We start from the raw sequence: 14,210 nt of genomic DNA, 5'->3' as shown, positions 1-14,210 counted from the left end.
TGTTTCGACCGCCAAAGCATCTGCTCTGAACCAGGAAAAGTGGTTCTTAAGTAGCATCAAAACGTTGCTGGTCTAGATTTAAGAACCGCTTGCATCAGAAGCTGGGGGCGGGGCTACTGTTGGCACATTTGATAATGTACCTTAAGTATACTAATGTTTAATACATTTTTACTTTACTGCGATATGATACATTATCAGCAAACATGATAGTAGTTAGCTACATGCTAAGGCTAAATTTTTTTTTTATAAAGTTATGTACACACATAACTTTATGTACTTTATCGATTACAACCTCCGTTTATACAGATTACACGCAGCCGCACGTACACGTTTTATTCGCCGCGTTTGGATGCCAATGTAGGTTCGCAAAGCCATGAGCATCAACAGTAAAGCAACATCCGCCATTGTTGTTGTGTTTGTCGCTGCTGCGCTAACGTGACACGTGATGGCTCTCTAGCCGGTGGAAAGGCAAACCGGCTCTTAGAAGGTTCGCCAGTGGAACCAAATTTGAACCAGCACCAGCGCTAGCTCTGAACCAGCACCAGCGCTAGCTCTGAACCAGCACCAGCGCTAGCTCTGAACCAGCACCAGCGCTAGCTCTGAACCAGCACCAGCGCTAGCTCTGAACCAGCACCAGCGCTAGCTCTGAACCAGCACCAGCGCTAGCTCTGAACCAGCACCAGCGCTAGCTCTGAACCAGCACCAGCGCTAGCTCTGAACCAGCACCCGGTTCTTTCCGGTGGAAAAGAGGCATCAGTCTTCTTATTTTATTTTCTACACTTATAATTTTCACTACATTAGAAAACATCTCTAACCAAACACCATTTATTTTAAAGAAAGACACCACAAGCTCACTTTTCAACCAAAACATTATAAAATGTTTAAAAATCTACATAATAATTAGACAGAAAGTAAGTGGACACTCAGTAGTGGCTTCATTACCGATCACAGTGTAGCGTGTTTGGAGGGTTCAGGGAAAGAGGAAACTAGAGGCAGGATTGGAGATCGTTATTTAACCTTTATTTATTTTTATAATTCACTTTTCAGTCCACACATTATGTCTCTACACACACTCGCGCACACACACACACTCACAAGAGGTGGCAAAAGTACACACATCCTTTGCTCAAGTAGAAGTACAGATACTCATTTTTTAAAAGACTCCAGTAAAAGTAGAAGTAGTGACTACACTCTTTTACTCAAGTTAAAGTAAAGAAGTATGGGCTCTGACATGTACTTAAGTAAAAAGTCACCGATACTACTACCTGTTTAGTGTCATGCTGGTAATTGGACGTCATGTATTATTTAAATATATATATATATATTGCACGTACCTGTGCTTCTCCGTTCAAATAAAGCAGACAGCCGAAGACACACTTTTGAAAGATTACAACACACGTGTGTAAAAGTATGGAATAAAAGCAAAGTAAAAAAAAATTCGCTTTAGGATCAAACTGATAAATAATTGTCTTTCCCATCGACGACATGTCCTGCATTTTAACGTAATTTTTATTGTTTATTTATGAAAGTAAAAATTATCCTTATAGTTTTAGGGTGGCTGAGATTACAGACAGGGGGCTGAAGCCACCCTAAAAAAGGGCTAGAACTGCCCCTGGGTGACCCAATTCGCAACGTATTCGCCGATTATTACAAACATCTCCCTCATATATGGCCATGTGTGTTCAGGAATGTCCTCGTTGTTAGTTACTTTAACATCGGTGACTCCCTCTGAATGAACATTAGCCATTCCTTTTGTAGGCGCTGCTCATTGTTAGCTCCGCTATCCTTAGTCTATGTCTGATAGCCAGTAAATAATACAGTACACCAGTCACATGGGGGAAAAGCCGCACAATGATAGGATGATAGGCTGGAAACAGCGTCCAATGAGAAGGAATAATACTAAAAGTAACGAGTCCGTTTGGGAAATGTAAGAAGTAAAAAGTACAGATATTTGTGTAAAAATGTAATGAGGAAAAGTCAAAAGTTGTCCGAAAAATAAATAGTGGAGTAAAGTACTGATACCAGAAAAATGTACTTAAGTACAGTAACAAAGTATTTTTACTCCATTACTTCCCACCTCTGACACTCACACACACACACACACACACACACACACACACACACAAACACACACCAGGGCTCTCAAGTTTTGAAGACAGGCAAGCGTGACTATATAAAAAAAAAGAAAAGAAAAGAAAGAAAAAGGAAAACAATAATGGGGAGTTGTTCAATTTAGTATTTGTTCAATTTCCATTTATTAATTTGTATGTGTGTGTGTCTCTGTGTGTGAGAGAGAGAGAGAGAGAGAGAGAGAGAGAGAGAGAGATTATGACTGGTGGTGTTTATTGTAAGTGTTTGTTGCCTTTTTGGACCCCTTTATCATCTGTAATGTTGCTCCCATATAAAACAGTTCAGCACAAGCCCAGACATTTTTAGGGACATGATTGAGGACAATGTCCCGTCCAGAGACAAGCTGTTTTGTTCAAACCCACCATCAAAAATACCCTCGCTAATGAATCTTTTTTTTTCATTGGTTGTTGCATTAAATCTTACCCATATACAATAGTGCTGTTTTCTGATTGGCTATTGTGTAGCCTCTTTTTTGATTGGCTGATAAGTGTCAGGCTCGACTAAGAACTCCAGGGGAGACAGATACATTTTGGGCTCTGCGGCTTATTAAATATATAATAAATAGTCAAAAAGTTTTTCTGTGTGAAAAATACGATGTGTGAAGGGAGAGCGTGACAAAAGACTGACATGAGGGACTCACTCTCAATGTGTGATACTTGACAGCCCTGCCCACACACACACACACACACATACGCAGACAAACACGTGCGCACACACACACACGCACATGCACACACAAACACACACTCTTCCTCTTCCGTCCCTGCTACAGCTCACTGCAACAGATAACAGTTATTAACACAAATCCCCACAGGTGTATAAACCTTACCACTCACTGCCCTCTATTCACAAACCAGCACTCGACCACGGCCACACTTCCACACACTCACAGTGGTTTTGTGTTGTTTGCCATCCGTTGTTTTGCAGATTTTCTTCTGAAAATAAGATGTTTTGTTCATCTCACCTTGCTCTCTTTTCCATGAGGCTGATGATGATGGTTCTTTCCTTAATGATGGTTCTGCTGAATTATTCTCCCTCTGTGCCCATGCTCGTTCATCCTTTTTTAAGTCGTATCTGTATCATTGATGTCTGACACAAGCCTTGTTTCTGTTTCTTTCTTGTTTTTCTTGATTTTATTCACAATAATCCTGCTTTCGGTTTCTGCCTGTTTATTATCTGTTTTCATTCACACATCTCTAAACGTTAAGCTGGTCCCAAGCTAGTGGATGTATGTAATCACTTACCTGTTTCATTCAAGTGTCGCTAGCAGAGTAACACATGGTGTAGTTCATAATATTAACTATGGACTAACTATTACTATCTATTATTTTTATATTCCTACACAGAACTGTTTTGGGGAAATGTTTTGCTTGTGGTACCTTTTTAGTGAAGACTAAGATAATGTTCTTACTGAAAAAGTTTCTTACTGAAGAGTCCTTGAAACATTTATACTGCTACATGTCAAGGTTTTTCTGTCAAAGTACAAAGTGTTTTGTCTGATTGATCTGATCATTAAGGGGCTGGTAAATAGTGACTAGTCTCCAGATAGAAAACCAATTTGAGAGCAGAGTTTTAGAAGTAGACGCTCTACTGACTTCAGGATGACTTTCATGATTTAACGTTTCTCTCGTTGTTTAAGATCTTGATCTTCAGATCGCTCCTGCAGAAGTGACAGAAGGACAATCAGTCGTTCTGACCTGTAAAACCACCTGCAGTCTGACTGATCCAACATTCATCTGGTACAAAAACAGCAGAGATTTAACCACAAACACCAACAAGAACAATGAAGTCCGTCTGCAGTCGGTCAGCAGTGAGGATGCAGGCAGTTATAGCTGTGCTGTAAGAGGATATGAACATCTCCACTCTCCTGTTCAAACCCTCAGAGTCAGATGTGAGCTTTATTTACCTTCTTATATATACTTTATAACCTGATAGTTAATAAAGGCAAACAAAATAAAGTACTGGTGTAAGTAAAGAAAACACAAAGTGACATTGACTGACATTCATAGCTTGAAGCCTGAGATCAGATGACAGTCCCATAGATTTGATCTAAAACGTTATCATAATGTTTTATAAAAAACTTGTGGAGTCCATGCCAACTCGAGTGCAAACTGTCATTAAAGCAAAAGGGGGAAGACCCAAATCCTCTTATATTTAAATACATATTTAAAATTCTATTTGGTGTCAATATCAATACTTACAATAAAAAAGTCTTGTATTATTGTTGTATTAACTGAATCTAGTGAAAGAGTGATAAGTAGAGCTTAAAAGACTTTATTTGTTTTTTGGTTTATGAAAGTGGAATTCATGTGTGGTGGTAAATTCACTGGTTATTTCTTTATTTCTTCTGTAATTCTAATGAACTGTTGTCCTAAATATACTTATAGAATTGAGCAGGAACTCAACCTGCCCCTGGTGATTTGTTATTGTGGTGTTGGAGTTAATAATATTATTATTGTTCTGTGTGATTTGTATCTTGAAGGAGTTTTAGTTTTAATTCTAAGAATGACAGGAAAGTAGATAAAAACTCTATTGAATCCCATTCTGACACTAAAGGAAAGAAATACAGCCATTTACAAAAAGCTGTCTCTGATTTATCCCAATAATAAAGATTCTAATAAAACATAAAGCCAAATGTAGCCCTCTCACCGATTAACTGGCTCTGATCTGTCTAGGGAAATGATTTTATACGTGAGAGGCACATCTAAATTTACCGAAGGTGTGATGTGTACTACCAAAGTAACTCAAACTGCTGTGTTTAACATCGGCTTCAGACTTCAGTGTTTCTTTAATTTTTTTCTCTTCTATCACTCAGAAAATATTAACCACCTAATAACCTAATTAACCACCAGTAAATAGTAACAGTAAATAATAAATCACTTAATAGTAAATTACAATAACATCACTCTCAAAAAAGTTACATAACAGGCCTTTCACCAACCTCTTTGCTTAAAGAAGCAAATCACAGGGGATTGTAACGTAGAAACAATAAACAAACATTTATTCTCTGAAACAAGTGTAAATAAAACAACCCAAAACCCCACAAATGTAATGTTACCCAGCTGGGATTTAAATGTCTCGTTGGTGCACTTAGTTGGAGCTCAGGTGAACACTTTATACTGTAGTACTCACGTAATCCAATGGAACATGGAAACAAAAGAGAAGCCGAAGCCAAGATGCAGTAGAAGTCTCCACGTGGCCTGCGGTCTCTCCTGCCGAATTTCGTATCCTTAGTTTCTCCGGTGCTCCACACACTGTACAGTACACTGTACACGACCATTCGCGTTGCAAACCGTTAAGCAGTCAGATGAAAAGCACTTGATATCCTTTTTGTCTGTCGCGGGAACGCACGCACGCGGGAACGCACGCACGCACGCACGCACGCACGCGGGCCACTCTCACCATGCGCTCCTCACAGAGTTCATTTCCGGTTTATTTTTGTTCAGCAGTCTATTATCTGCTAGGTGTCCTTTTATGTCGTCTGCAAACTCAGTTGTTAGGTTTTTTTTCCCCCAAATGCCACAGTATTTTTTCCCGAACCGCCGATGTGCACACGTTTGTCGGCCACCTCGTGTCCTCCGACCAAATCACTCACTCACTTCCTCCCTTTTTTTTTTTTTCCCCGCTCCTCCCCCTGACCTCCACAGGTCAGCGAGAAACCCACCTCATTGGTCAATACAAAACCTTTTTTTTATAACAGTATTTCCCTTACTTATTTCTTTTCTGTTTGAAAGTGATAATTTTTAACGATTTACTGCAAAATAAAACACAAACTAAATAATTATTAGGCCCTTATTTTAGCAGGGCTCTACACAAATGTAATAATCAAATAAGGTGCAGAAATAATAGTTATAAACTGCATTCAATTATGCAAGAAAGACAGAAAAAAAGCTTTAATTATGACCATAAACTGCTTTCCTCACTCTGGTCATGGAACTCTCTAGATCGTCCAAAGAACGTCTCAGTGTCTATCAGTCCCTCTGGTGAGATAGTGGAGGACAGTTCAGTGACTCTGACCTGCAACAGTGATGCTAACCCACCTGTACAGAACAACACATGGTTTAAGGGGAAGACATCGGTAGGAAAGGAAAAGACCTACAACATCTCCAAGATCAGCTCTGAGGACAGTGGAGAGTACAAGTGCAGGAGCAGTAATGAAGTCGGACATCAGGACTCCAACAGTGTGACTCTGATTGTTCTGTGTAAGTTAAAGCTGAAGATTTCCTCACAGACAATTAGAGATAAGACTATTATGGATTTACTTTAAGGTGTTATCATCCTGTCCTTTTTAGATCCTCCAAAGAATGTCTCAGTGTCCATCAGTCCCTCTGGTGAGATAGTGGAGGACAGTTCAGTGAATCTGACCTGCAGCAGTGATGCTAACCCACCTGTACAGAACTACACCTGGTTTAAGGTGAAAGAATCATCACCTGTAGGATCTGGACAGAGTTACAGAGCTGTACAGAGTGGACAGTATTACTGTGAGGCTCAGAATAAACACGGCTCTGAGAGATCAGCTGCAGTGTCTGTCACTAATTATGGTGAGGGTGATGATGTAAATCTATAAATGAGAAACAAACTGATAAATATTTAACACTGATATTTATTACATTGTCATCCACACAGACTCCCTGAGCTCAAGTGTGTACGCAGGTCTTTGTGGTGTTCTGGTTGTGTTTATTTGTCTAACTGTCACCTTCTTGTGTATAAGGTAAGAAATTACAGAATAGTTTCACCTTATTATAAAAAGCTGAGTCCAAAAGACTTTTCTCTTGTACAGATCTGTGTTTAAATATTTTCCCACTAAACACAGTTCCAGATTCCAGATTTATTCCCTTTTCTGTTATAATCTGCTCCACTCTTCTCTCCTGGAAAGTTCTCCACTAGATGTTGGATTGTGTCTGTGGGGATTAGTGTTCATTCAGCCAAAGATCATTAATGAGATCAGACTCTGATGTTGAGATGTTGAGGAGACTCCATTTCCAGTTCTTCCCAAAGGTGTTCAGTGGGATTGAGTCAGAGTCAGGGCTCAGTGCAGGACACTCGAGTTCTTCACACCATGTCTTCATGGAGCTCAGTGGCTTTGTGCACAGGGACAGTGTCATGCTGGAACAGTGTTTGGGTCTCTTAGTTCCAGTGAAGATAACTTGTAATGTTACAAAGACTTTCTGTAGAATTGTTTGCTTCAGTCCTTGTGGTGTGAGGATCAGTGCTTCTCAGTCCAGACAGTCTAAGTTTACTGTTTACCGTGACAGGACTAATGGAAATATTATATTTCGTTTTCAACAGGAAAAAGAAAACTGGTTCAACAGCTGGCCAAAGTTTAAATCAGGTAAATAAATACTTGTATTTGAATATCCTAAAGACTTTTTAAAGACTTTGTTTCTGTTGTAGGAAAATAATCAACAGCAGTTTTGTGAGTTACTGTTACAACCCCAATGGAAATTAATTTCCTTTAACATCCATGACACAAGCCACTTCCTGTTCTCTTTTACAGTGTAGCAGCTAGAAGCAGATATAGCAGACACAATATATACATTTACTGTCTTACATTTACTTGTGTAGTCTTCTCACTGATTACTTTATTACTCTTACTCAATTAACTGTGAACATTTCTACTTTTACTGTTACTTGAGGAAATGTTTTTGTAAGTAGTTTTAACTTGTACTGGAGTAAAATGTTTAGCTACTCTACCCACCTCTGGATGTCATGTTCCCCACCTCAGGAGAATCTTTATGAAAACATAGCAGTGACAAATCCAGACAACACCGTATCTGATTCAGCCTCAGCCAATCAGGATGACGTTCTGTATGCGAGTGTTGTACATCAGAGGGCAGTTGATCCCAGGACTGCTGAGAGTTCTGCAGTGAAAGCTTCAGCTTCTGAGGAGGTGGAGGTTCAGTATGCTAGTGTTAGCATTAAACGTAGGTTTAAAGACTTCTGAAGTCTCCTGAAAACTTGGATTAAAAACCACTCAAATCTCAAACCATGATAAGCTTAAGTAAAAAATATTGGATACGTGTAAATATTTAACAGAATATCCAGTCAGTTTGGTTATATAAAGATGACTCGGTATAAACTCTGCATCCGAGCTCAGAAACCAAAGCAAGAAAATGGGTATATAAAAATATATAACCTCTACATAAAGATTTCATGTATTTTTTTTCCTTTCAAAAAAGACTTTACATTATATATATATATATATATATATATATATATATATATATATATATATATATATATATATATATACGTTTTTTTTTTTTTTTCCATATCGTTTAGATTTTAGAATTAGGTTTACTTGCTAGTTTTGCTGTTCTGTTAATTTTGGACTATTTTGTGTTTTCTGCACGTTTTGAATCTGATTTACAATATTCAGTGTAATATTCAGTATGTGTATAGTGTTTAACATGTTTACACTGGTGCATTAATTCAATTCAATTTATTTGTGTAGCACTTAAATAATTCACATTGTCTCAAAGCAGCTTCACATAAGTATAGAAACAGAATATAAAGTTTAAAGTTCAAAATTAAGTTAGTATATATATATATATATATATATATATATATATATATATATATATATATATATATATATATATATATATTATTTTACATAGTCTCTTTAAATGAGGCCATTCATTTGAAGTATTTATAATAAACTATGTAAATAAATATTGTTCTTTTACTTCATCATGTGGTGTACTGTATAAGAGTGTTAATAGTCCTGTACAGTCATAGTGGTTCTCCTGCTGTGACTCATTTGTCCTGAAGGAGGAGCTGTTGAGATCATTTCTCTCAGTCACGTGGAAAGAACAGTTTGACACACATGTAATCTCTCTAAACTTTTATTTTATAAAACTCCCTTTCATTACTAAATAAAAATCTGTTGTCAGAAAGTATGGACTTTTTTCTATTATGTCATTTTACAATGTAGAAATATAAAGTGTTAAAAGAATTCATCTTTACACATATTATATTTAATATTACAGTATTGTATCCTGTATTATATCATTATATTCAGAATTGCAGTATTGTAGTATTATATTCCATATTACAGAATCATATTAAGCATGACACAATTATGATTACAGTATATTATACACTAGCATAATACTACAGTAGTATAATACTCAGTATTCTAATATAGTAAAGAGAATTGAAGTATTTTATTTAGTATAATAGTGTATTGTCAATACAGCAGCTTAAATATTCAGTACTGAATTTAATTATCCTCATTTGTGGTTATTTCTAGTTCTGATGTTCTGTATAACTGAAGTGTTTTTACTTTCAGTGTTGAGTGTGTATGTACTGAAAAATCTTCTCCATACAACTCACACACACACCTGTGTGATATACAGTAAGTGATACACAATTCTGAGTGAATCAGTGTGAAAAGTAAGTATGAGTAGTGTTTAGAAAAGTTCAAGTCTGGCCCTTGTGGCAGAACAGATGCTAAATAGAACAGATGCTACACAAAACAGATGCTACACAAAACAGATGCTACACAGAACAGATGCTACACAGAACAGATGCTACACAAAACGGATGCTACACAGAACAGATGCTACACTTCAGCACAATTCAACACTTCCTACTCAAGCTGTGGTGGTGAAGACTAAAGTAATGTGGAGTATTTGGGTTCAGTATGTGAATTTTCTTTACTCACTGAACCGTTTGGAAAATACTGAAATGAATGGAGTTAAGAACTGGAAATATTATTCACTTCTAACAGAATGAACAGAAGTGCCTGTTTACTGTGGGGTTTGCAAGATCAATGTTGATCAACGACTCCCAATGAAAAGATGTATAGTATTAAAACCTGTTATGTGACCGCTGTGCCGTCCACAGCACAACAGGGACAATGACCACTAGGGGATGAGTCTGAAGCAACTTCGTTGTAGCTTTTAAGCATTAAATCCTCTAAATACACGGGTAAACTTATTTTTGTATTAAAGCTTAGACTCTCAAAATTTTTTTAAGCCCACACACAAAGCATAATATGATTTATAGCCATCATACTATTTGAATCAAAATTGGTAGTGAACTGAACTAGGCGGCACTAGACCAGTTGTTCCCTTACTTTTAGACACTTCCCTTTCTTCACTGGGGTAAAACTCCACAAAAATCCCCAAGAGTCCAAGGAACTGGAATCTGTAAGCCTTTTAATCCAAATCGCTTTGGTCGCCTTGCAAATATTCCGTTTCTGACTGAAAACTGGAAACAGCAGTTCACTTCCGTCCATTTTTTTGGCTCTCAGTTCTCCTATGAGGCTTCTAAAACTACACTGTTGCATCAGATTTGTAGCCCAGGGCCTAACGAATCAAACAAGCCTTCACTTGAGCCAATCGGCGCTTGTAGTGCGGAGATAGACGGCTGAGAAGCCAATGATGTCTCTCAATCCTAAGTAGGAACCCTCCATTTGACTGACAATTGCTCCCTCTAGTAGCAATGTAATGATCCGGGACCTTTAGAGCTCTTTAGCCAATAAGGAGACGATTCCAACGATATGCAACATGACACATCTCTGAGGCCTCAGCTGCACGGAAAAAGTTTATTGCGCAATTCTCGACTTTTTCACACTCTCACAGCTCAGGGTGTCAGGTTACAGGCCTTTTTACACTGCAGAATTCTAGGCAGAGATGTTCTCTTTGTTTTAGGCCTTTTAATCTGAGCATGCAGTCTTTTAATTCAAAGTTATACAGTAAACAAGAAAAACATGACCGACGGACATGTCCGTAGAAAAATATTTTTATTGAAGCTATTTTTGGGTCTTTTGACTTGAAATTTGTTTTTGGTGAAAGCCAAGACATGTGGCTATGACCCTCAGTTGTTATTTGGTTCCTAACACGTTCCAGAGCAATAAGATTAATCAGTTTATCAGGTAAACAACTCAGACAGAAATCAAAACCTTCCATTCTAGCCTATGTAACTTTGTGCCAGAAAGGCCTAGAATCAATCTGACACTTGTATCTGAAACTAGAGAATCTCTTCTTTCTTCTTTTATGAGACAATGTGTGTCAAAGTATGTGGGAGCTGTACCAATTTTTGTTGGGTAGGTCATGTAGGCTAAAAACCTGCAAAAAGGGGGCGAGTGCCTGAACATTAAAACTACAAGATAGCTGATCAGGTCTTTAAGACATTTTTAACCACGTACATATAAATAAAAAGGTTGGTCAAGTCAGTGGAACTATTAAAATACATCTGCATGTGGTAATTTACTCACACCACCTCCAATTATTTCTGATATTGTGTTTGGCTGTTTTTTTTTATTATTATTATTTTCCCTCTTTTTTTCCCTCGTTCCTTGATGAGCTATTTTTTATCATTTGACTATGACAGACTTATGTCGGTTTTAAAAGAGCTCTTGTAGGTGGCTGCTCCTGGTATTTTCTCCCTTTTGTTTTGATGGTCTCTTCTGACACAGCCATCTCCTCCTCCGTCTCTTCCACCGCTTCTTCCTCTTTCACCTGCACTTTCTCTTCCTCTTCCACCTGCACCGTCTCTTCCTCTAATGTGCCTACCGTTTGTGCCACCTTCTCTGGGCCAGCATCCTGCAACCTGGCCTTTTTAGGGGTCTTTCCTCTAATGGCGAATGAGAGAATGCTTAGTTGCCTTTTGGTTGACATCTTTGAAAGACAGATGCAATGATTAATGCATCCATGGCACCATCTCAGGGCCCCCAGTTTGAGAACCACTGGCTTAGACAAGTCCATTAGACAAGCTTCTTCTCTTAATATTTTTAAGTCCAGGCTAAAGACATTTTTATTTTCAAAAGCATATGGCTGATGGGATATTTGTACAATTTTATAATTTTTCTGTTTGTTGTGGGTTTTGTGTTTTTAATGACCTAATGGAAAGCACATTGGTCGACGGAAGTTCTAATTAATTGTGCTATATAAATAAATGGTTGTTGTCAAATTGTCATAGACTACTTGTTCTGAGCAGGTGTTGTCAGTGAACCGGGGCCCTTGGCACCATCTCAGGGCCCCCAGTTTGAGAACCACTGGCCTAGACTACTTGTTCTGAGAAGGTGTTGTCAGTAAACAGGCTGTAAAACTGTTGGCTAAGTTACAGACACTCATGAAAAAACTGATGCTGATTATTTGGGAAATGTCTTTAACAGCAGTCACAATGTCATTGTTTGTGTCAAACAAGTTTTGAATTTGTTGTAACATTAAAACAGGAGATCATGACTTACTCTGTGCTCAAAGTGATGCTTGCAGCTCCAGTGGTTTTCTCTGGGTGAATGAGGATGATGCTCAGGATTTGACTCTGACCAGGACAAAGCACATGTATATATCACAGTACAGCTACTTTAACCAGCCTTAACCTACTCGAATACATTGTTTTATTTTGTCTCACTACAAAAATAAAACATATAAAACATATGATGTCACTTTGGATGTGAAGAACTCGTGTCTGCCTTGTTTCTGTTTGCTGTCTTGCCCTGCTGTTAATTGTTTGCTCCGCCCACTCATTGGTTACCATGGACACTAACTGAACTCAAGCTTTCCTCCAGGTGTGTTGTCTTTGTCTCTGATTGTCTCCGCTTTGTGATTTAATTTTATGTATGATTATGCAAGAGTCTAAAAGTTATGGTAAGAAAAATCTTCATATTTTTAATGGCTAATTTCTATAATATCATTAATCTAATATCTACATTGACAGGTTTTCTGTTCAAAATATTTAAATTCATGTCTCAGTTCTTTATGTTCAGCAACTTTTAATTATCACATGAGCTTGAATATCAATATTGTGATCAGTTATTTCTGATGTATTGTGGTGTTGGTGGTAAAAATGCAGCTTGTTTAAGTGACTAATTCAGAAATTAAAGCAAAGAAAATTGTGTTTATGCAAAACATCATCATCCAGACATCTTAAGCACACACTCTTTAACTCACACTTTTCTTTCTTTGCTATTTGGCTGTTGAACACGAGGGTCATGTAGGCACTGTGGAGGCAGAACATACAGTACAAAGACATTTTTATTGTGACACATATCATGTATCATGTGTTTTAGGTATAATGAGATAATATTGAGATATTTTGGTTGTGTGACATTTCGCTTTACGAAAATCAACCAAACATGATGGAAATGTTGAAAACTAAACCGAAGAAAACTTCCGTGGAGGAAACGAACCAGCGTCAGGAACAGTCTGAGGGCATGCGGACAACGCGCTCCCTTACCTAGTATCCTGTTAGCCAACTTCCAGTTTCTGGAAAACAAGCTTGACATCCTCAAGACAAAGGTCAAGTTCCAGAAAACATTCGGGACTGCAACCTTCTCTCTTCACAAGACATGAATGAACCTAGCGATACCAGGCCACGCCATCCAGCCAGTCAAGTTTTTCTCAGTTTCCCGCATGGACAGAACACTGGAGTTGGGGATGTCAAGGGGAGGTGGAGTGAGTCTGATGGTGAACAACCACTGGTGTGACAGCACGAGCATCGTTCCTCTTTCACGCACCTGCACACCAAATCTGGAACTACTGACCATCAAATGTTGGCCCTTCTATCAACCTCGGGAATACAGCTGTCAGTGCCGTTTATATTCCACCTCAATCGGACACGGACACAGCTGTATGGGACTTGTTGATAGTTGATTTGGTTGGAGTTGATGGTGGACTTCAGCACGAGCGGTCATACCAATCGATAAACATCAACGGGGTACCTAGGTGTTAACATCACACAAGACCTGTCTTGGTACTGTCACATTAACACCCTGGTGATGAAAGCCTGGCAGCGTCTTCCTGGTTCGGGAACAGCACCATGCAGGACTGGTGACCCCTCCAGAGGGTGATGTGGTCAGCTGAACGTACCATCCACACCGAGCTTCCTGACCTGCAAGATATCTACAGCACACGGTGCCGGACCAGAGCCAGGAAGATTGTAAAGTATCTCAGCATCCCAACAGTGGACTCTTTTCTATGTTGCGTTCAGGGAAATGCTACTGCTCCTTGAAAGCAAACACAGAATGAGGAGAAGCTTCTTCCTGCAGGCCATTCAGAGTTTAAACCAGAAAACACCAAGGATCTAGTACTGGACCTCTCCCAGCTTTTTATTCTGCACAACTGTTT

At 38.5% G+C, this 14,210-nt stretch overlaps 2 protein-coding genes across 5 annotated transcripts in view; one reads left to right on the top strand and one right to left on the bottom strand.

Moving 5' to 3' along the window:
- The window catches only part of LOC113640195 (Fc receptor-like protein 2), a 66,694-nt gene extending 58,389 nt beyond the window's left edge, over positions 1-8,305 (top strand). For 2 of the 4 annotated variants that reach the window (XM_047803515.1, XM_047803514.1), the window contains 6 exons: positions 3,770-4,021; positions 6,075-6,332; positions 6,423-6,671; positions 6,757-6,841; positions 7,420-7,462; positions 7,856-8,305. In XM_047803515.1, the coding sequence (XP_047659471.1) occupies positions 3,770-4,021; positions 6,075-6,332; positions 6,423-6,671; positions 6,757-6,841; positions 7,420-7,462; positions 7,856-8,074 (1,106 nt within the window). In that variant the 3' untranslated portion in view covers positions 8,075-8,305. The remainder of the gene's footprint in view (positions 1-3,769; positions 4,022-6,074; positions 6,333-6,422; positions 6,672-6,756; positions 6,842-7,419; positions 7,463-7,855) is intronic. The other 2 variants (XM_047803516.1, XM_047803518.1) reach the window with 2 other exon arrangements.
- LOC113643839 (hemicentin-1-like) overlaps positions 1-14,210 on the bottom strand; it is a 276,071-nt gene that overhangs the window by 130,550 nt on the left and 131,311 nt on the right.

Source organism: Tachysurus fulvidraco, chromosome 18, assembly GCF_022655615.1.
Source record: "Tachysurus fulvidraco isolate hzauxx_2018 chromosome 18, HZAU_PFXX_2.0, whole genome shotgun sequence".
Lineage (NCBI taxonomy): Eukaryota > Metazoa > Chordata > Actinopteri > Siluriformes > Bagridae > Tachysurus > Tachysurus fulvidraco.
The sequence above is the reverse complement of the archived record's forward strand: the minus strand, read 5'-3'. Positions and strand labels throughout refer to the sequence as shown.